The 22,449-nt window shown below is 56.2% G+C and overlaps 2 protein-coding genes across 4 annotated transcripts; one reads left to right on the top strand and one right to left on the bottom strand.

Moving 5' to 3' along the window:
• Positions 1-9: 9 nt before the first annotated feature.
• On the bottom strand, positions 10-5,718 carry UROD (uroporphyrinogen decarboxylase). Its single transcript, XM_075508651.1, is given in 13 exon segments — positions 10-2,252; positions 2,439-2,505; positions 2,781-2,881; positions 3,026-3,163; positions 3,302-3,463; positions 3,715-3,912; positions 4,008-4,070; positions 4,258-4,337; positions 4,420-4,532; positions 5,460-5,560; positions 5,563-5,585; positions 5,588-5,651; positions 5,653-5,718. Coding segments are annotated over 13 exon segments (1,341 nt in total). The 3' UTR covers positions 10-2,087.
• On the top strand, positions 5,660-21,813 carry LOC142412808 (E3 ubiquitin-protein ligase HECTD3-like). Of its 3 annotated transcripts, none has more exons than XM_075508646.1 (21): positions 5,661-6,186; positions 6,280-6,440; positions 6,887-6,979; positions 7,253-7,388; positions 7,825-7,940; positions 8,224-8,337; positions 8,756-8,838; positions 9,147-9,387; positions 9,865-9,946; positions 10,895-11,077; positions 11,749-11,801; positions 12,103-12,167; positions 12,615-12,718; positions 13,051-13,170; positions 13,523-13,612; positions 13,975-14,181; positions 16,481-16,610; positions 17,059-17,133; positions 17,367-17,448; positions 17,570-17,641; positions 17,891-21,813. In XM_075508646.1, the coding sequence occupies exons 1-21, from the start codon at positions 5,854-5,856 to the stop codon at positions 17,973-17,975; spliced, it is 2,625 nt and encodes an 874-aa protein (XP_075364761.1). In that variant the 5' UTR covers positions 5,661-5,853; the 3' UTR covers positions 17,976-21,813. The 3 variants fall into 3 exon arrangements, with proteins under 3 accessions (XP_075364760.1, XP_075364761.1, XP_075364762.1); XM_075508647.1 differs by having other exon boundaries at positions 5,662-6,186; positions 9,222-9,387; XM_075508645.1 differs by having other exon boundaries at positions 5,660-6,440; positions 9,222-9,387.
• Positions 21,814-22,449: the final 636 nt, after the last annotated feature.

Here is a 22,449-nt window from a genome sequence, read left to right as displayed (position 1 = left end):
TGTCTTTTATTTGGGGGATACTTGAAATTGTCGTGGGCTGGGGCGATTATTTTTATTATTGCTATTATTATTATTATTATAACTATTATTTAAAAAAAAAACCACACAAAACAAAACCACGGACAAAAAGAGGAGGAGGCACGCGAACATTTCTCAGGTTCCCACGGCATCGTCGGCAGCGAGAAGGGTGTGGGGGGAGGCGAACGTCCACTCAACTCGCAGCCCTGGGACGGATGGACAGACGGACGGACGGCAGGAGGAGCAGCAGCCCAGCGCTTGAGGACAGCGAAGGAAGGGACTCGGGGCAACACTCGCTCGGACACACATGGATGCTGGCGATGGAGGACATGAGCCCATCGCCTCGTACACAGCCGCCTCCCGGCAGGCGCAGGGGTGCGAGGTGCCTGGGCGGGCATGTGGGCACCGGGGCTGCCCGGCTCCTGGGGAGGGAGGGGGGGCAGGCGTAGCCACGCCACCTCCCCGCACCGTTCTGCTTCCCGGCTCCGTGGTGCGGCCAACGCTCAGCCCTTCCCGGCTTCGCCCCGCACTGGGGGCAGACTCTCCAGCCCCGGGCCGGCGGCTCTTTGGTTTTGGTTCATTTCTTTGCCAGTGGGTCGGGAGGGCTGGGGGGGCCAGGGCCGGTCTGGACGGTGACTTGTAGTTAGAGAACGTGGGCTAGTTATCTGCTGTCTGGTTTGACTTTTAATTTTTTGGCAAGTGACTTGTGTCCGCGCTCCGGCCAGGAAACCAATTGTACTCGGTCTCTGTTGCCACCGAAATAGCGGTCTTCAACCAGTCTGTTTCTTTTTTTTTTTTTCCCTCCCCCCCCTTTTTTTTTTGTGTGCGTGCGTGTATGTGTGTGTGCGACCTCTTCATCTGATGTTTAATAATAAAAGGGATGAACGTTACCGCCTGTATCTCTACTGCCTTTCTCTGAAGTCAGAGGGGTCACCACGCTTGCTGGGCAGCCTGGCGTCGCGGGCAATGCAAGCAGGGCAGAGCCCGGGGAAGGAGGCGGCGGCGGCATCATCACAGCCCCCTATGGTGCCCAGCTCCTGCACCCCAAGGAGGGGGACGGAGCAGTGGCAAGGCACCCTGGCACCTTCAGGGTGCAACTCCCTGCCACGCTCAGCGCCAGCAGGAACCTGCCCACCCTGGTGGCACTGCCCTGTCCGCGTGGCTAGAGCAGTGTTGGTGCCTGTGCCTTGATCCATCCTACAGCGAGCCTGGACCGCAGTGGGTGTGCTGCAGCGTGGGATGGGAGTGGCACGGAGTCACAACCCAGGGTTCCTGGGTGCTGCCAGCACTCTGGGCTGCTTTCTGCAGGGCTTGCTGAGCCCCAGGTAGACCTGGCCCCAAGGATCAGAGGAGATGGGAGGTGTGCATGGAGGGGAGATCTCCAGGACCAGTGGGATGGTCCCAAAGAGGCTCTGGGAGCTAGAGGAGGGTGATGGCGGTGCTAGGGCCGTGGTGTCTCTGCTGCCATCCCAGCCAGTGCAGCAGGGTGCTGGTGGTCCTGGTGTCTGGAGAGCTCCTGCCACGTGGCTGGCTGTCCCCCAGGTGAGTCCTGCTGGGTCTCCTACCTGCTCGGGGATGCCCTGGGTCGATGTCGTGTTGCCTATTCCCACCTGAGCAAGACTGTGGCACGGCTCACGCTGAGCCTGTGGCAGCGGTGGGTTGCGAGCCCCCAGCTCCCAGGCTCAGGCAGCGTATCCCCCCTAGCAGGGCTGAGTGCATCTGTAGCGCCAGGAGATGCCTGTTGTGCTCGGGGCTCACACCCTCTCGTGCAAGCCCTTGGCACAACACTGTGCAGCCTGGCCGCGAGTGGCATCCCCATTTCCCCATTCTGACCTGCAGGACGGGGCTCGGGGGCTCCCCCTGACCTCACGTGCCCCACTGCCAGGCTGCCATCACTGCCCATCTCCTCCAGGGCTGTCCAGTTCCCCGTCCCCCCAGCCAGAGCCACACGGCTGCTGCGGAGAAGGTGCTGGTTTAATGCTGCAGCCCAGCCTGGAGCGAGCCCTGTGACAACACACTACTTGGGGTGACTGTGCCCAAACCAGAGTCCTGTCTCCAAGCCCCCAGGCTCAGCTGTGCTTCTTGATGTGGCGGGAATGAGTGTGCACAGCCTCCACGAAGGCACCCACGTGCTCGGGGTTCATGTCGGGGTAGAGGCCGTGGCCCAGGTTGGCAATGTAGCGTTGGGTCCCAAAACCCTCCAGCATCTTCTTCACCAGCTCGCCAATCTTCTCCTGTAGGCACGGTGGGAAACCATGTGTCAGCCCCATCCAGTCCAGGGTACTCCACCCCCACCAGTCCCCAGCCAGCCTGAGGGACTGCTGGGACATGAGCCAGCACTGCAGGTGGGGAAACTGAGGCAGGAGGCCTTTAACACAGGCTGGAACTAGCCCCCGTTGCCTGCGATGGCCACGGCTCACCTTGGGTGCGTAGAGCGCGCAGGGATCCAGGTTCCCTTGCAGGGTGACATCTTTCCCTGTCTGTGCACTAGAGCAGAGAGGAAGCAGGTGAGTTGTTGCGTGTGGTGCAGAGGCTGGGGGCAGCCGGGTGCCTGCAGCCCCCACTCCTGCAGGCGGAGAGCACATGGGACCCCTCAGTGCAGCCCCTGGTTGCTCTGAGCTCTACGTAGCATGGGGGCCCAACTATCCCCACCTCTGGAGCAGAAATCTCCAGGCCTGGGGATGGCTCAGGGCAGAGGAAGAGGTCAGGGTACCCGGCCCAGGGTCCTGCCCAGGCACCTGAGTGTTCTGCCAGACTCTTACCGAGCTTCCTGGGGCCGGATCGTCCAGTCGAGACCGACCACCTCATAACCGGCATGAGCCAGGTCGCGCAGTGCATAGTGTGCATCCTTCGCAAAGATGATCTGGAGAGGGAGGAGATGGGCAGTAACTCCACTATGGGTCAGGCCCCTCTCCACGGGCTAAACTGGGGGAGGCAGGTACGAGGGGATGCACCCCTCTCCAGCAGCCCCCACGTGCCAGGGTCAACCCAGGCAGCCCCAACTCACCATGGGCACCAGGGGCAGCGCCTCCTCCTTTAGCTTGCTCTTGACAGCCTGGGCAATGTCCCGGATGTAAGGCAGGGCGAAGTCCTGAAACTGCTCTGGGCCCAGGTGCCCCGCATGGGACTCAAACAGCTGGAGTGCCTGCCGGGGACATGGGGCTGGGAGAGCTGCACCTCAGTCCCTCCTCCTCGTCCTCCTCCCAGAAGCTGGACCCTCTCTGCTCCCTGTCCCCAGTCCCTGCCTTCCTGCCTTGCCCTGTCGCCATGCCCCAGGACACACCTGCGCTCCAGCAGCCACCTGCCCCACCAGGTAGTCGGTGACAACATCAGCCAGCAGCCGCAGCAGTCGGTGGCTTGCCTCGGGGTGACGGTAGAGCCATCTCTTGGCCTTGGCCATTGTAGTGGAGCCGCCACCTTCAATCATGTAGGACATGAGCGTCCACTGCGGGAAGGAGAGTGGAGTGAGGAGGGTGATGGAAACAGAAGAAGACACGAGGGGCGAGTCGCAGTGCTGAAGGTAGGACCTGTGAGCACCCCAGACAGAGCCTGGGGCACAGCTGCTCCTGCAATGTCCCCCACCTACGCACCCCTATAGCACTCACAGCTCTGCGGGTGTCATGGCCGGTGTCACCCCAGAAGAAAGAGCAAAGAAATCCAGCTGGGGAGCCCACATGGAGGAGCCACATCACTTACAGGCGCCCCGGAGAAGCCAATGAGGGGCACCCTGCCCTCCAAGCTGTGTCGTGTCAGCGTGATGGCCTGGAAGACGTAACCCAGCTCTGCAGTCACGTCCACCTTCTGTCGCAGTTTCAGCAGATCCTCCACCTCCTTCAGGGGCTCTGTGAACGTGGGTCCTTTGCCAGGGACCATGACAACCTCCATGCCCAGTGCCTGGTGATGGGAGAATGGAAGAAGCAGGAATGGGGTGGGCCCAAACCCAGCCCTGTTCCCAGCTGCTGCTCCCCACCACCAGCCATGGCTCTCACCTGGGGCACCACCAAGATGTCGGAGAAGATGATGGCAGCATCCAGGGGGAATCGTCTGAGCGGCTGCGGAGGGGAAGAGGCAGCGTCAGTGAGGGGCTGGGACCCCCGCCCAATAGAGGACACGGGGCAGTGGGGTCCCCAAGGGCTGCACAACTTACTGGGGCCACCCAGAGTGGCCAGACCCAAGGTTTCTCCCCATCCCCATCTAGGCGGGGAGAGGGGACACACAGACCCCCCGGGGGATGCTCACCTGCAGCGTCAGCTCACAGCACAATTTGGGGCTCCGGCAAGTGGCAAAGAAATCCTGCGCTGCCCGGGTCTCCCGAAACTCTGCAAGGGACCAGCACGAGCGTTATGGGGTGCGTGCCGGGCCCCCCTTGCTGTCCCCACCTGCACGCCTCCACCTGCTCACCGGGCAGGTAGCGCCCCGCCTGCCGCATGCACCACACTGGGGTGTGCTCCGTCTCCTCCCCACGCGCCGCTCGCAGGAACGTGTCGTTCTTCAGCTTGGGGAAGCCCTTGGGGCTGCGGACAAAAAAGCAGATACAGGTTGCCACACGTGGGGGGTCTGGGTGCCCTGCCAGATCCCCGCAGCTGGCGGCAGGGGGTGCCAGGGCCAGCAGCTTGTCCGCAGTCCCTGGACGGTGACTGCAGGAAAGGGCTTGCGCCCAGCTGTGACAAACATGAGAAACGCTCCCCATCATGGTCCAGGGCCTCTTCCTGCTCAGGATCGCGGGGCCGTCCATCTCCATCCTCTCCCTTTCGCGGGGAGAGGCGATGCCCGGCCCAGGGCCCCGTGAGATTAAGTTATCGGGGCCAGCAGCTGCTCCCGCCTGGAGAGATTTGGGGCCAGCGAGGCACGAGGGCGGGCAGTACTGCCACCAGCGTCCCTGGCCCCTATCTGTGCCGTGCAGCCCCCGGAGGCTCAGGCGCCCGCCGAGGTGGCAACCATGCGTCCCCAACCTCCCCGCCACGGTGTCGCCACCGAGGGGCTGCTGGAGCCCGGCCTGCCCCAGGGACGGGGACCCTGGGCAACCACGGGGGACGGCCAGCACCGTCCTGCCGTGACAGGTGGGGGGCATGGGGACAAAGTCCCCAAAGCATCCAGTGTGGGACCAGTGACTTCACTGCCACACCAGTGGCCCTGCTGATCCATGCCAGTGCAGGATCAGTATTCCCAGTGCCTCACCAGTGTGGGATCAGCCCCCCCAGCGCCTCACCAGTGACCCCAGTGCAGGACCCTGTTGCCAGCACTGTATCCCCAGTGCCTCACCAGTGTCCCCAGTACAGGACCCTGGTGCCGGCACTGTATCCCCAGTGCCTCACCAGTGTCCCCAGTGCAGGACCTCAGCGCCACAGCGCCGTTCCCGGGGTCACACCAGTGTCCCCCGTGCAGGCCCCGGTGCGTGTCCCCCCTCACCGCACTCGGAGGCCCCAGTCCCAGTCACTCACAGGAGCCGCTCGCCGCCCTCCATCCTCCTGCGCCGCTCCCCGGCCCCTCCGCTGCCTCCCGACGCGACCCGCCCCCCCTCATCCCACCCCCGCCCCGCCCCGCCGGCGCCGCCATCTTGCCGTAGTCCCGCCCCTCCGTACGCCGCCATCTTGCCCCTCCCCCTCCGTACGCCGCCATCCCGCCCGGCTTCCCGCTCCTCCGTACGCCGCCATCTTGCCCTGCTCCTCGCTCCTCCGTACGCGGCACGGACGCCGCCATCTTGCCCTGCGTCCGCCCCATCGGGCGCCGCCATCTTGCCTTGTCGGCGGGCGGGGTTTGCCGTAAACTCGCGAGTAGCGACCCCGCCGGTTCGGGGCTTGGCCGCTGCCCGCCGTGCACGGTACCCGGTGCGCGATGCGTGCGGGCGGGGAAGCGCCGCACCAGGTGCTGGGCCGGCTGCGGTTCCTGCTGCAGTGCAGCGAGTGCTTCCGCCGCGCCCAGGCGCTGCCCGCCGCGCTCTGCTACGTGCCGCGGGAGGTGCAGTACAAGATCTGCAAGGACCCCGCCGCCGCCGCCGCCGCCGCCGCCGCCGCCCGCAGCCTGCTCAGCGTCTGGGACAGCCCGGGGCCGGCGCGGGGCGGCAAGCGGGCGGCGCGGGCCACCATCGAGGTGCGGAAGGGCGGCTGCCTCCGCGCCACCGGCGAGGAGTACTGCAACGGCGCCGGGCTCTGGGTCAAGCTCAGCAAGGTAACGGGGAGGGGGACTGGGAGGCCGCTGCGGCCTGCGCTGCCCGCGGAGGGGCCTGTCCGTCCCCTGACGGGAGCCGCCTGTCCCCCGCAGGAGCAGCTGGAGGAGTACAGGAGCGGCTGCGACCTGGAGGAGGGCTGGGTGCTGGTGTGCAAGCACGCCGACGGCGGGGACCGGCTGGTGCCGGTGGAGTCCACGGAGCGGATCCAGCGGCAGCAGCAGCTCTTCGGAGTGGACTACAAACCCGTCATCAGGTGCGGGGCAACCGCTCTCTCCCTCTAGGTTGCCGTCCCTGGCTCACCCTCGCACAGCAGAGAGCAGGGAGGTTCTCACCCCCCATTCACCCAGGCCCAACTGCTTGGGGTTTTGGTGTGCCGCCCCTCAGCCGCTCCTGGCCTGGACTGAGGAGCCGCAGCCCGCTTGGCCACTTCTTCCATGGAAGTGAGGTAATAGGGATGCCAGGTGTGGAGTTAACTGGGTTTGGCTCGGTCACTGTGCTTGTCACCTGCCTAGCAGGGTGTGGGCTGGAAGAAGTAGAGATGGTTGGAAAGGAAAAGACGGTGGATGAGGCTGGAGGTGATGTAGGCTGGAGTGTGGTGGGGCTTTAAACCCAAATCTTCCCCTTCCATTTACTCCTCAACCACCGGTTCCTTCTTTCCCCTGGGATTTTCTCACTCCCCCCTTCTCTGGGTTGTTTCAGATGGGAGCAGGTGGTGGATCTGACGTACTCCTTGCGCCTCGGAGCGAAGCCCAAGCCCATGGAGCAGGATGAAGCCGCAGTAGAGAAGCTTCGGTATGAGCTGTTTCCCAGCTTCTGCTGTGGTTGGGTGCAAGCCACTGTCTCTCCCTGGCTGCTCAGACAGCCGTCTCCTGCAGACCGAGGGGAGAGGGAGAAAGACAGGCAGCAGGGAACAGCTCTGCTTGGCACGGTCTTGTCCTAGATAAGCCTGCACAAAGCAGAAAACAGGGCAAGACCAAGGCAAGCAGGACATGGACCTGCCTTCCCTGACCTGTTAGCCTGGCTGCCCATGACTCTCCGGACCCATTAATCCCTTTTCCCTGGTAGGTTTGTGCCCCCGACATGGACTTACGAATGTGATGAAGACCTGGTGCATTTCCTATATGATCACATTGGGAAGGAGGATGAGAACTTGGGCAGCGTCAAGCAGTATGTGGATAGCATCGATGTCTCGTCCTACACGGTGGGTTAAAGGGAGAAGGCTTCATCAGCCCCACTGTGCCGTGGCACTGGGGAGTGTGGATGGTGCTTGGTGTGCTGCGCTGGGCTGGGCTGTGTTTGAGGATGTGGGAGAGGAACCCGGGGAGCGTCATGCAGCGTATTGTGTAATGTGGCCCCTGGAGGGGCTGTGATTTGAGAAGCAAATGCTAATATTAGCTGCTAAGCTGATTTTAGGGAGGGTTTGATATTCTGTTCTGTGTGTGTGACCCCAGAGCACCTTGGGGGGTCAGCCCCAGTGTCCTGTGCGCTCTGTACTCCCTGTGTCTACCCACAGCCCAGCAAAGGGAACAGGCCAGTTTGATGCCCTCTGGCTCTAAGATTCATTACAAGAGTAACCACTAAGGGGAAGTTAATCCTACCCCCATCTGATCTTTCTTTCATTCACTGCCTTCTTCCAGGAGGACTTCAATGTGTCATGCTTGACCGACAGCCACGCCGACACATACTGGGAGAGTGATGGGTCCCAGGGCCAGCACTGGGTGCGGCTCAACATGAAGAAAGGCACCATTGTCAAGTGAGGCACCTCTCCCCTGCGCGCTGGCTCACAGCTGGGGCAAACCCTGCAGCCCTCGCTCTCTGCATGAGTCCATCATGGCCCAAATTTGCCCTGCACTCCCTGCCCCTCAGCCCTTGCTCTGGCTCTGGGCTTGAAGGGTTCTTAGGATTGTCACAGGTACCCGGGGATCCCAGCACCAGCTGAGTGTGCTTCATAACAAGTGTGACCAGGCAATGAGGGGGAGCAGCAATGGGTGTTCAGCTGCAGTTACCTTCTCCTCATTTCATGCTTCCCTTTGCAGGAAGCTCCTGCTGACAGTGGATACTACCGATGAGAACTTCATGCCCAAGCGGGTCGCCGTGTATGGGGGTGAGGGGGACAATCTGAAGAAACTGAATGATGTCGGCATTGATGAGTGAGTGGATGGAGGTGGGGAGGGTAGTGTGGCCCTTGCAGGAGCCTGAGGTGCTGGACACCCCGACCCTAAGCTGTCATGCCAGCACCAGCCTGGCTTCAGCGGCCCAGGGCCTTGGGACAGGCATTTTCCATGTCTGAGCTGCGGGTTCACTCTGCCTACAATAGCAGATGGCACAATCGTCAGGGCTCTCCTGATCCGATTGTGGGACCCATCGGGATCATGTCGCCTGGACCCGAGGCACCAGCAGGTTTAGGCGTTCAACATAGACCATGTTGTAGGCAACTGGATCTGGGTTCCTGCCACAGGCTCTCATTTCAAAAGATGCAAACCTTCTTCCCTTAACAAGTGGCCGAGTGGATTTTGGCGGATGGGCAAGGGAACAGCTCTGCAGCCCTCATCTGTGCTGTGTTTGCAGGAGCTACATTGGGGATGTGTGCGTTCTCGAGGACATGACAACACACCTGCCTGTCATCGAGATCCGGATTGTGGAGTGCAGAGGTAGGGCTGGGTGTTATGGCCACATCCATAACGACCTGTAAGATACTGTACATTAAGAGTTTATTCCTGTGGCTTGTACTTCTTGGCCCTGTGGGCTGTTTCAGATGAGATGCAGAAGAACCACGGGAAACTCCAGGGGGACCTGGAGGTTTGCAAGCTCTCAGCTTTCATCCTATCTTTCCCTGCCTTCAATTTTTTTTTTTTTTCTTCGGTAAATGCCCCACTTCTTCACAGAGGTATTTCAGGTTCTCAGTGCCCAGCCCCAGAGCTGGTGGAGCTGGTCACGTTCCTAGTGCTTTTACTTACAGACCTCCCATGCTGGAAGGCTTGCTTTCTTATGTTTCTCATGGTCTTAGCGTATCATCCATGGTCTTCCTTGGCAGATGATGGGATTGATGTTCGCCTTCGAGGCATCAAAATCAAATCTTCCCGACAGAGGGACTTGGGGCTCAGTGCTGACATGTTCCAGCTGCCCAATTTAGTGCGCTACCCTCGCCTAGAAGGGACAGACCCTGACCTGCTGTACCGACGGGCCATGCTCATTCAAAGGTACTGTATGGAGGGGGGCAGACAAGTAGGGTGGTGTTGCCTGCAGGGACTGGTGCCATCTCCAGCACGAGTATGGCTGGAAGCTGTAAAGCTGTGTGACTCCCCCTGGGACAGGCATCCTGGACCCTGGAGGAAATAGCAGAGTCATTTGGGAACAAAGTGGGCTCGCTGGGGTAACTCCCCTACACTTTCAGATGAATTTTGCAGCTCAAGTTCACAGTGTCTTCTGTGTTGCAAGCGCAGCATATCCGTGTGGTGTTTGGGGCAGGTGCATGCAGAATCCCTTGTAAGAGGTGCAAGGTCCCTGCAATGCCCAGGGAGTGGGAATTTAGTACCAAAGGCTACCAAAGACCATGCTGGGTTAGGTTTGGATCAGTTTTTACTTTTCTGCTTGTGTCTGGGTGTGTCTGGTCTGGAACAGGCTTGTGCAGATCCCTGTCCGTCCTGTGTCACAATACCTTCTTTTTTGGGTTTTAGGTTCATCAAGCTCCTGGACAGTGTCCTGCATCACTTGGTGCCAGCCTGGGACCACACTGTTGGCACGTTCAGCAAACTCAAGGTGAGCGATTCCCTCTGTGTCTTGTGGGGCCTCAGTCTGGCAGGCTGATTGCGCTTGGGCTGTGGCAAGGGAGGCAGTCAGTGCTTGTTGCCTTTAAAGCAGCTCAAGGGAAATACCTGGCTAAGCTCGGTTCATTAAAGCTGTGAAAGGTGATATTGTTTAGAGGCTAGTTTCCTGCTAAAATGCTCATGTGGAAACATGTAGCTATGGGGTAACAAGTAGAATCAAACCAGAGCACTTCATGCTCAAAAGGACTTGGACCATAGCAGCACTGGGCATGTGAGCTGGACACACATCCACCCTGAGATCTCAGCCCAGGACACTCTATTCCTGTACTTACTGCCAGCAGCTTTGAGCTGGCTGTGTCCAAACAGCAAGGCTTTTACCAGTAATTTCTTTCTGGCTTTAATAAGCTTTTGATTTTCATCTTTCTCATAAGACTCAGTTCGTCCCTCCAGTTGTTTGTTTTCCTTACATCCTCTCCCAGAATACACATGCCGGGCACTGCTGGGGTAGCCCTGTTCTGTGTGTTTCTAGGCTTGGTGTCAGAAAGCACTGTAATTCCTGTGCCAGCTCAACATAGGATCCAAAGCATTTGAGGATTCTTGTTTGTTTAGAGGAGCTTGCTTTAATTACAAATAGGAGGGATAGTAAGACCAGTGTTCTGGGGAGAGTAAAGGTGAAGGAGAGTCCAAGCAACACTGGAGTGTAAGCATCAGATGACGACTGATGGAGAGAGGACTGGGCTTGGTATCTCCCTTAAGCCAGAAAGCAAAATCTTTCAGAGGCAGAGGTGGAGCAAATATTGTCAAGGAGAATGTGTCTGTGTGTGGAAGGCAGTGGCCCTGGGAAGTGGAGAGACCTGGTGGTGCAGTGGCTTCAGTAGGAAGTGGGTGACATGTTCTGGTCACTGGGCACTTCTGACGTTTTGGACATACCTGTTGGCAGCATATCAAGCAGTTCTTGCTGCTGTCCAAGAGACGCACAGCTCTCATTACCCAGTGTCTGAAGGACTCGGAGACCAGCAAGCCCAATTTCATGCCACGGCTCTATATTAACCGACGCCTGGCTATGGAGCACCGAGACAACCCTGCCCTGGACCCCAGCTGCAAGAACGCTGTCTTCACCCAGGTACTGTCCCTCTTGGAAGGGTCCCTGCTGCTCTGGGGAGAGTGGGGCATCCCAAAACCAAAATGAACCACATAGAGGTGGGTGGAAGGGACAACTTGGAGCTGGAGATACCTGGAGTCCTCAAGGCATCTTCACATGACTCATAGGCTCTACGCATGTGCTGATGATCCCATATCCAGGAATAACATCTAGGAGGGATTTGGGATCTCTGAGTTAAAGTCTCTATTCTGTCCTGGATGCTCTCTGTGGCATGTTGCTAACGCAGAGCATAACAGTCTCATTACACTAAAAGGGCAGCAAAGAATTCTTGTGTGACAACAATAATGCAGCTGCATACAGTCCTGTATTGTGGTTTTACAGCAATGCTGATCTTCCTATTGTCATTCGCCCCCCACCTCCAAAAGATCTGCTGCTCTGTGTGTGCACAAACAGCCCAGACTGCTGTGAGATTTAATATGTGTTCAATGTACCTCCAAGGCCAGAAAGCTCCATACAGTAGTTAGCACTGTAATTTATGTTCCCCTTCCAAAAATGAAGGGCTCCTAGACCATTTAGAGATCAGCTTTGGTCAGTATTTAAAATTTGGGGCAAATCAGATTTCTTCCAATTTCCTGCCTTCACCTGGCACCTGGAGAGGGGATACGAGCCTTGATCTTCTCTGCTTGTTGCAGGTGTATGAAGGCCTGAAACCCTCGGACAAGTTTGAAAAGCCTCTAGATTATAGGTAAGCGGTGCTGGGAGCTATGTCCTCTGTCACAGCAGGGTGTTTGGGAAGCCTGTGTGTGTCCTGTGCTCTGGAGAGGGTTTGCTAGGGCAGGAGCCAGCACAGCCATGGGATCAGGGCCTGTTCCCCAAGGTGTCACCTCCCTACTGAGGATGCAGCTGTCTCTGGAGATTGAGATCTTATCCTGTCCTAAGCCCAGGCTGGTCCACCCTAGTCCCCTGGCATCCCTGCTGTGCCTGCTGCCTCCCCAGCATCTCCTTGGCTTTGAGCAGCATCTCAGGCAATGCCTGGTTCTCCGCAGGTGGCCGTTGCGTTATGACCAGTGGTGGGAGTGCAAATTCATCGCAGAGGGCATCATCGACCAAGGTAGGGGCTGTGTGAGGCAAGGGCTCCTCTGGCGCAGAATTGGGGGTTGATGGGGTGACTGTTGCTGTAGGGAGCCCCGTCGGGCTCTTGTTTGCTTCCAGTGTTACTGCCCATGGAGGAGAGAGGGAAGGCAGGTTGCCTTGTCCTGCCACCCCAGGCCACGTCCCAGATAAGGAGTGCTGCTTGCTGGGATGGGGACCAGACCTCCATTAGTCACTAACAGCAGCTTTGACAGTGTCAAAGCTCCTTCTGGCTGTCCTCCACAGGCCAGGCAGGGATGTTATTTCTCCTGTCTTATTTCCTCCGGTGCCATAAGGCTCTGACAGGAGCCTTCTGCTGAGCCCTGCAGCAGGTTGGACCAGAATTCCTCATCTTTGCTCCGTAACTCTGAGGGTCAGCACACAGGGAGTTCACATCACTAAAAATGTCCTTCTTTTGGGGTTGCAGGTGGTGGTTTTCGGGACAGCCTGGCGGACATGTCGGAGGAGCTGTGTCCCAGCTCGGCAGACACCCCCGTACCTCTGCCCTTCTTTGTGCGCACGTCCAACCAGGTGCTGTGTGTCGGGGTATTTGAGGCAGATCTTTCTGTGCCTGGCAATGCAGTGCTGTCCCTGTCCCCCTGCATGCCAGGGACATACCTACTTTCGCTGGTCCGAAGCTTTTCCTTGTGAAGGGTTGAGTGGATTGCTTTGTGGCATCTTGTTTTAGGATATGCTGAAAAGTGCCTGGATACTTGTCTCTCACTAGGAATATTGCCAAGGAGGATGGGGGTTTAGCCCACTTCTGTTGAGAGGAGTGCCCAGAGGCACTGCAGGAACTGAGTTTGTGGTGCTTCATGCTGTGCTGAGATCATGACTTGGAGTTTTGCCTCTCACTCCTGTAGGGTAACGGCACTGGAGAAGCTAGGGACATGTACGTCCCCAACCCCTCCTGTAAAGACTTCCCAAAGTATGAGTGGATCGGGCAGATCATGGGAGCAGCTCTGCGGGGCAAGGAGTTTCTGGTAAGCTTTCAACCCCGTCCCTGTGTGGAGGTTTGCCGCAAAGGGAGTCATCAGCCCCCTTCTGCAGCCTGTCCGACAGGAGCACGGGAGGGCTCTGTGATCACACACTGGAACAAAAGGTGTTTGGCAGGATTTGGGGCCGAGGGGTGAGGAGAGCTCACAGCCTGAGTTTTGGGAGATGCTGCTGGGAGCTTGGAAGATGGTGTCTGGTCTCTGCTTGGCTAGGAGGAGCTCTGCATGTGGACAGGGGGAGCAGGGAAGCTCCTTTGTGTTTGCACTGTTGAGCCCTGTCTCTATCTTTGGGGGATGTCTCCTTTCATACAGACTCAGCAAAATCGCTGTTCTCCTTCAGGTCCTGGCTCTTCCTGGCTTCGTATGGAAACAATTAACAGGGGAGGAGGTCAGCTGGAGCAAAGACTTCCCTGCCGTGGACTCCGTGCTGGTGAGAGGGACTGGGAGGCTGTGCCTATCCTATTCCTTGTGGCACTCAACAAGGTGGTGATTTGTGTCCCTGTCCTCATGTACTTCCTTCCTCCTGTGATGCATCAAAGAAACACGCACAAAAAGGGCACTCTTAGCATTTAATGCATCCTATAGCTAATATAGAGATGTAGCCATGCTGACTACTGCTTCAAGCATGCGATGCTCCAGGGTCTGTTAAACAGCTCTAGGGCAGCATGTCCCATGTTGTGCTACTGTTGCAGCCACTCCGGCCCTTGTCTGGGAAGGGAGGAGATGTGGGTTTGGGCACACCACTGCCCACTGGGCATCTCTCTAACAAGCACTCATCTGGGGCCTGGGCAGGTGAAGCTCCTGGAGGTGATGGAAGTCATGGACAAAGACACCTTTGAGTTCAAATTTGGGAATGAGCTGACCTACACAACGGTGCTGAGTGACCAGCGTATGGTGGAGCTGATCCCCAATGGCAGCAGCACTGTGGTGCGCTATGAGGACCGCAAGGAGTTCATCCGCCTGGTGCAGAAGGCTCGACTGGAGGAGAGCAAGGAGCAGGTAATGCTGTCCTGTAGCATCAGAGGTCATTGAGTTCCCAGAGACATACCCCCCCAGTCTGTTTCTGGTAAAATGCATCGTGGTTAGCATCCCTGGGCTCATTAGTGCAATAGTAGGCGATCCTTTTTGGTGGGGTCCTGGAGCCCATGGAGTTGTTGAGAAGCAAAGTGGCTTATAGCAGCATGGGAGACACAGGGTTTTATTCCCAGCTCTGACATGGGCTTCCTGAATGAACTGGGATGCATCTCTGTGGGATCTTGTTCCCTTAGAATTACAGAATCATAGAATTGTTTAGGTTGGAAAAGACCTTTAAGATCATCAAGTCCAACCGTTAACCTAGCGCTGCCAAGTCCACCACTAAACCATGTCCCTAAGCACCACATCTACATAGAATCAGCAAGGTTGGAAAAGACCTCTAGGATCATCTAGTTCAACTGTCAACCCAACACCTCCAAGCCTACTCAACCATGTCCTGAAGTGCCACATCTACATGTTTTTTGAACTCCTCCGGGGATGGTGACTCCATCACCTCTCTGGGCAGCCTGTTCCAATGCTTGACCACCCTTTCAGTAAAGAAACTTTTCCTAATATCCAATCTAAACCTCTCCTGGTGCAACTTGAGGCTATTTCTTCTTGTCCTATGGCTTGTTACTTGGGAGAAGAGACCGACACCCACCTTGCTACAACCTCCTTTCAGGTAGCTGTAGAGAGCGATAAGGTCTCCCCTCAGCCTTCTTTCCTTCAGGCTAAACAATCCCAGCTCCCTCAGCCGCTCCTCATCAGACTTGTGCTCCAGACCCTTCACCAGCTTTGCTGCCCTTCTCTGGACACGCTCCAGCACCTCAATGTCTCTCTTGTGGTGAGGGGCCCAAAACTGAACACAGCATTCGAGGTGCGGCCTCACCAGTGCTGAGTACAGGGGCACGATCACTTCCCTACTCCTGCTGGCCATGCTATTTTTGATACAAGCCAGGATGCCATTGGCCTTCTTAGCCACCTGGGCACACTGCTGGCTCATATTCAGCTATCTATCGACCAACACCCCCAGGTCCTTTTCCACCTGGCAGCTTTGCAGCCACTCTTCCCCAAGCCTGTAGCGTTGCATGAGGTGGTTGTGACCCAAGTGCAGGACCTGGCACTTGGCCTTGTTGAACCTCACACAACTGGCCTCGGCCCATTGATCCAGCCTGTCCAGATCCCGCTGTAGAGCCTTCCTACCCTCAAGGAGATCAACACTCCTGCCCAACTTGGTGTTGTCTGCAAGCTTACTGAGGGTGCACTTGATCCCCTCATCCAGATCGTTGATGAAGATATTAAACAGAAATAGCCCCAGTACTGAGCCCTGGGGAACACCACTTGTGACTGGCCACCAACTGGATTTAATTCCATTCACCAGCACTCTTTGGGCCCAGCCATCCAGCCAGTGTTTTACCCAGCGAAGCATATGCCCATCCAAGCCATGAGCAGCCAGTTTCTCCAGGAGAATGCTGTGGGAAACTCTGTCAAAGGCTTTACTGAAGTCTAGGTAGACAACATCCACAGCCTTTCCCTCATCGGTTAAGTGGGCCACCTTGTCATAGAAGGAGATCGGGTTAGCCAAGCAGGACCTGCCTTTCATCAATCCATGCTGACTGGGCCTGATCACCTGGTTGTCCTGTACGTGCCACGTGATGGCACTCAAGATGATCTGCTCCGTAACCTTCCCCAGTACCGAGGTCAGACTGACAGGCCTGTAGTTCCCCGGATCCTCCTTCTGGCCCTTCTTGTAGATGGGCGTCACATTTGCTAACCTCCAGTCAACTGGGACTTCCCCGGTTAGCCAGGACTGCTGATAAAGGATTGAAAGCGGCTTGGCGAGCACTTCCACTAGCTCCCTCAGTACCCTTGGGTGGATCCCATCTGGCCCCATAGACTTGTGTGTGTCTAAGTGGTGTAGCAGGTTGCTAAACATTTCCCCTTGGATTATGGGGGCTTCATTCTGCTCCCTGTCTTCCAGCTCAGGGAGCTGGGTACCCCGAGAACAACTGGTCTGACTATTAAAGGCTGAGGCAAAGAAGGCATTAAGCACCTCAGCCTTTTCCTCATCCTTTGTCACTATGTTTCCCGCTGTGTCCAATAAAGGATGGAGATTCTCCTTAGCCCTCCTTTTGTTGCTAATGTGTTTATAGAACCTTCTTCAGGTTCCTTGGAGAATTTGCTGAGCAGTCACATGGCTTGCATCCAGTTGAGTCCCTAGGCTCAACCACGAGCCAGGGAAATGGGCGAGACATGCTGCTTACCTGCCCTGTCTCATTTTCAGATCATGGCCATGCAGGCTGGGCTGCTGAAGGTGGTGCCCCAAGCTGTTCTTGACCTCCTCACCTGGCAGGAGCTGGAAAAAAAAGTCTGTGGAGACCCTGAAGTCACAGTTGATGCCCTGAAGAAGCTCAGTAAGTGAAGGGCTCTGCTGAAAACTCTTTCCCTGAAAACAAGACTGTCTTCTCTCCATGCTGGGACAAGGAGAGGTGTGGGAGGCCAATATTAGCCTTTATTACAGTGAGAATGTGGGCCTGTATAGTTCTTGCCTTTACCTGGGTGCTGATGGGGGCAGGGATGTCCCTCATTTCCATGCTGGGCTTCAGAATAGAGTCTGGGGCATCCCTAAGCTGCCAGTGTCTGAGCCTCTGTGGAGCTGAGATGTGTATCTGGATGTGCTTTCTGGGAGGGGCCTGACTGCATGTGTCCCTTGCACCTTGGGTCTATGTACCCTGCAGGCACCTAAATATTTCTTCCTGTGCTGGCAGAGGACCCCTGGGTGAGCAGGGGAGGCTCTCCTCTAATTTATCCAGGAGGAGCTTGGATCTTGAATAAACTCTTTTTCTGTATCCTTTCTGCCAGCCCGGTTTGAGGACTTTGAGCCATTGGACACTCGTGTTCAGTACTTCTGGGAAGCACTCAACAACTTCACTAATGGTGAGTGATTTGATTGTCCCTGCATATCTTGTGCCATGACAGCCCCTGCATGCTGGCTGGGAACTGGGAGGGTGAAACCACCCTCATTGCTGCCTGGGAAACAGATAGGAGCCAAGGAGAGCAAGCAGCTGGGCTGAAGGAGCTGCTTGCTAGCGCTGAGGATACCTGGAAGTGGCTGTACTCCATCTTGCATCCCCCTAGTGTCTGCTGATGTCTTTGCTTTTCCTTCACAGAGGATCGCAGCCGCTTCCTCAGATTTGTCACTGGCAGAAGCCGCCTTCCAGCACGGATTTACATCTATCCAGACAAGATGGGGTGAGTCCATTCTTCTGTAGACTGCAAGGCTGACAGATCCCACACCAAAGGGATGTGTGGTCTGGTCTCCCCTGCCTCACTGGCCTGTTGGTTCTGACCAGTTTGTCACCTTCTCTCCAAGCTCTGAGACAACAGATGCTTTGCCGGAGTCTTCCACCTGCTCCAGCACCCTCTTCTTGCCCAACTATGCCACGTAAGTTTTGGTGCTTCCTTACATCTGGGGGCTGTGTGTCTGGGCTCTCTTCTTAACCTTGGTGCTGACCCATAGGGCCCCATCGCTTTGCCATGCTTACATCCCCCTGCCTGTACCATGTGGCTGCTGTGAATCTCTCTGTGAGTGGCTGGTGAAGGATAGCCTCCATCTCAGAAAGCATTTTGTTCTCTCAGCTGGCAAATGCAGCAATGGCAACTCTTCCTTATCTTTCCCCCCCGCCATCCCTAGAGCCAAGGTATGTGAAGAGAAGTTGCGGTATGCTGCCTATAACTGCGTGGCCATTGATACAGATATGAGTCCGTGGGAAGAGTGATGTTGCAGCCTGACCGAGCAGCATGGACAATCGTTCGACAAAACGGTGCAGTGGGAAGAGCTCCCTTGACCCCCAGGATGTGTATATATAATAAACATATAGGTGTGAAGCCTGGCTCCCAGCAGTGGTAACCAGCACCTCTTTGGACATGGAGGTTTGGGTCTTCAGCAGGGTGGGAGCTAGCTTGGAGTGTAAATGTGATTGCAATAATGAAGCCCTGGCCCAGCCCTCATACATCAGAAAGGTCTGGTAGGCTTTTGTAATGAGTTTCTTCTCCACATGTCCCTGTTGCAGCTCCACAACTCTTGCTCCTCCCAGGCTGCGCTCTGCTCCAAACAGAAGTGGGGCAGGGCCACAAAGCTGCATGGCAGTTTACAGCACAGGACAGAGAATTGTGAGCTGCTGCTGAGACCACGGGGAAGCTCAGAGATGTTCAGGGTGTCCTAGCCTGACAGTCCTGACCACATTCCCTTGCCTTGTTCCTGCTCTCACCTGAGGTCATGGAAATGAGATCATTCATCTAGTTTCAAGAAGAAATGGGGCAGGGTGGTGGCAGGTGCTGCAGGGGTGCCTCTGGCCACCAGATGTCACAACAGACCTGCGCGGCAGGACTGTGGGTGCTGTCAGGAAAGGGCTCCCATGCTTTTACATCGCACTAAATCCCAGTTCCTGTGACCACCCGTGGTTCCTTGTACCCCTTGCACAGCAGCGACTGCTGGGGGAGCTGCTCCCCTACAGGAGGTGGGAACTGTCTGCTTCCCTCCTGCTCTGTAACCTTCAGTTCTGCATCTGGCATGCTGGTGGCCTAGCAGCTGTTCTCCCAGGCTCTTTGAGCCTTGGTTTTCCCCTAAAAGCCAGTATTACAACTAATCTCTTCTAGTTCTCATGGAGATGTGCAGGGAGGGCCAAGTTCTTCTGCCAGACAGCAGGGGTTAGAGCAGTAGCAGGCACAGCAGCACTGGACTCTGCTCCCCTCTGCCATGGGGAGGTAGATGGAGGTTTCAGGTGGACAGGGAAAGCCATTGCCACAGGGGAGTGGAGAGACTGTGGGTACCAAGGGTTGGAGCTCCTTGAGCAGATGGACACGCAGTGTGTGAGCAAGGAATGGGCAATGAAAGCTTTATAACTTCAAGACCATTGGAAATGTTCCTTGATCTTCCCAGCCCTGGGCAGGGCTAGTCATTGCCTAGCAGTGTGAGCTACCATGTGTCGGTCCACTTTTATACCCCCAGCTCCATCCTCAGCCCCTGTGGTCTGTTGGACCACCACTACTAAGAGCCACTGAGTCACTGGGACTTCACTGGAGTGGGGCTAATGCTGTGAGTTAAGATTTAATCCTGTCTTAATGCTTCATGCCTTTTTCCTCCTCTGTTGAAGGAGTCTGTCATCCAGAAATCACCTCCAGTTGTAAATGAAGTCCTTCCCTTCACCAGTTTCCTTTGAAACTGCTGTATTCCCAGACCTGCTGAGGGGGTTTGTAATAAAAGGGGTGTAGGACCAGGAGAGAACATGTGCTGTCATCTCCCATCGCGGTGAGTGGAAGGAGTGTAGGGTGAGCAGGGAAGCTGTTTCTGGCAGCCCTTGCCTGCAGCAGAGCCTTCCGTGCTCAGCTGGGTGGGTGTGAAGTCCTGTCTGCTGGAGGAGGTTTTTTGTAAATCCTAGAGTTATCTCAGAATTGAGCTGTGTGGCTTTGTGGCTGATTTCAACAACCAGCTTGGACAGGAGCAGAGCCAGTGTGATACCTTTCCATGCTGGTGGCTGAGTCACTTCCTAGGGTGTCTGTTTTAAATGGGCATGAGCGAGCTGGTGAAAGGACTTTGATCTGCTGGCTTTGCCTCAGGCAGGAATGTTGGTGAAGGAGTCTTCAGCATCAGGCTGGGATTTGAAATGAGCCATCCTAGATCCTTTCTGGCCACTGACATTTGGGTGGAATCGATTGTGCTTTTTCCAACCTTGCCCACTTGTCTCTAAGGGAGATCAGCAGGAGGTCACATTATTTACTGAGCAGAACTAGAAGCAGCAAGAAAAATTGACTTCTCTCTGGTACTTTATTGCTGGGCAGGGAAAGAAGGTTGGTTGATGAGTGGCTCAGGGTGGGATGGATAAAGTGGCCCTAGTCTTTGGTGGAGGGTAAGCTGATGTCATCTGTGGGAATGGGCAGGTTAAGAGCCAGCTGGGGCTGCTTGGGGTCACCAGCTGTGGGGGAACGGGCACCTGTGGCAGAGACATCTCCAACAGGCGACCACTGGCTCTCTTGGTCTTGGTGAAAGCAACTGCAGCCGACAGAGGGTAACTGAGGTAATTACGGAGGTACCCAGAGCAGCTCAGGTTTCTCACTGAGGGATGAGATGCTTGGACAGCTCTATTCCCTCTCGTCATCCATGTACACAGTCCCAGCCCTCCGTGATGAGGGCAGAGCTGCTGTGCAGGGCGATGCTGAGAGCAGAGCCTGGCTGAAGCAGTGGGATCCTTCCCTAGAAGCATCATGGCATCTCCATCCTTGGAGGTGCTCAAGACTTGTCTTACAGCCCTGGGCAATCTGATCTAACTTCCAGTCTCACCCTGCTGGCTTCAGGTCTAGGTCCTCCTTAACCTGAAGCACTTGATGACTGTGGAGTTGTCAACTCTAGCTTTTCCCACATTTCTCTACTCTTCCTCCCAGCAAGGTCTTTTAGCCCCTGACCTCTCACAGCCTTGGGTTTATTTCCTGCCACTGAGAAGAGAGTACTGTCCAAGGGCTTGCTGTGGAGCTCTGGTGTGAGTACTGGAGCTCTGGGGAAAGGATCTAGCTGGTGACAGGGATTTTTGTATAAAAAAACACTTGTAGTAACAGGACCCTTGCCCTAGCAGGAAGGCTGCACTTGGGAGCTCATCCAGGATGGTCTGGGTTTAACCCCTACAAGCATATTGAGAAAAACATTGTTTTACCATATATACCATTGTTTTACTGTCCATTTGGTGTTATGGCCATATACATGTTGGAGAACGGCAGCAGCCACTGCTGTAGTGTTACACAGGGGTGTAGAGACCTGTGAAAGCTCTTCCAGGTGCAGGAGGAGCCCCTTGCTGCAGCGAGGTTTCAGCTGAGATCATTTAGTGCACGGTCAGAGAGTCTGGACAAACATGGCTGCTGAGCAAGGACGCCAAGATAACAACACGATCTGTGGGTTGAGTTTGCTGTGCAAAGATGAGCTGGGAAGGGGGAGCTGGTAACCCGCCTGGATCTCCTCCACACGATCCTCTGTCTTGTCTGTGGTGTTTTAAAGCCAATTGCAAACTGAATTTCTGCTGTGACAGCCCAGCAAATTGTGGAAAAGGTCAGCCTGGCTCAGCTCTGGCCAATCTCAGGGGCCCCAAGTAGGTGTTATTTCAGTGCTGGGTCACGCTCCTTCTCTGATCTCCAAAGCTGAGGCTCGGAGCGGTCTCCTCCCATGTTTGACAAGACACAAGTCAAGTGCCCCAGCCCCGGACTCCTGCTGCGTGTGGCCTGGGGCGAGGGAGCCCTCCTGGGCACCAGGAACTAGAGGCTGTGTGTCCCCACCCTGTCACCCACTCTCAAGTCGGTTGAGATTGATTTTCAAGCTAGTGCCACCCTGAGGAAGGTGCTGGTACCCCTGTGCTGCTGAGAAAGAGGCATCTGTGTGTGCCAGAGCTGCAGCTTTACAGGGTGGGTAGGGACGAGCTGGGGGAGGGACTGATGCCCTGACGGCTCCGTGTAACCACTCGCTCTCTCCTGACTTCAGCTTGCTGAATTGTCATAGAATAGCTTCAGGTGATTAATAACGCACGTGTAGTCTAGCTGTTGTTATTCCACTAATACCCTGAAGTATGACAAGCTATAAATAGTTTGACAGGATCTGTCTGTCCCTACCTCATGTAGGATCTAAAATAAAGTGAACAAACTAACTACTCCTGGCCTTCCTGATGATTTGTCTGGTCTGGCTGGCGCTCCTGCATCCCTCTGTTGGGTTAAACAGCGATGGAGATGGTGTCACGAGAGGCAACTGGAAGTGAAGCAGAAATTGGCCCCGTGATACCCTTTGCACACAAAGAGGTGTCATGGAGGTGGCTCAGAGTATTAACTGGGTCAACCCTTTGCAGCAGCTCTGCAACCAGTTTTATAGGGTGAGGTGGCTGCGACGGGAGGGCACAGGACCCTTCTGGCTGTGGTGGCCACAGTTAGGGGCAAGGCAGAAGTTTGCATTTCTCTCACACCGTGGTTCAGGGCACTTTGCTCCCGGTGAGGCCAGTGCCTGTCGCTGTGGTGAGGCAGTCACGCCTGTGCAATAGATAACGCTGCAGGGGTGACAGCTGTCAGACCTCCCTTTGCACTGTGCCTATGGAGCTGGACTCTGACCTGCCAGGAGGGCAGGCAGGCACCGGAGGGGTCCAGAGACCTTTGAGCTCTGCCAGCCTGGTTATTTCCTGATCCCTAAACGCAGCTCTTTGTGCCCAGCCTGGAGAAATTCAGGTA

Source organism: Mycteria americana, chromosome 7 (genome assembly GCF_035582795.1).
Source record: "Mycteria americana isolate JAX WOST 10 ecotype Jacksonville Zoo and Gardens chromosome 7, USCA_MyAme_1.0, whole genome shotgun sequence".
Taxonomy (NCBI): domain Eukaryota; kingdom Metazoa; phylum Chordata; class Aves; order Ciconiiformes; family Ciconiidae; genus Mycteria; species Mycteria americana.
Note: the sequence above shows the minus strand (reverse complement) of the source record. Positions and strands in the feature narration are given on the sequence as shown.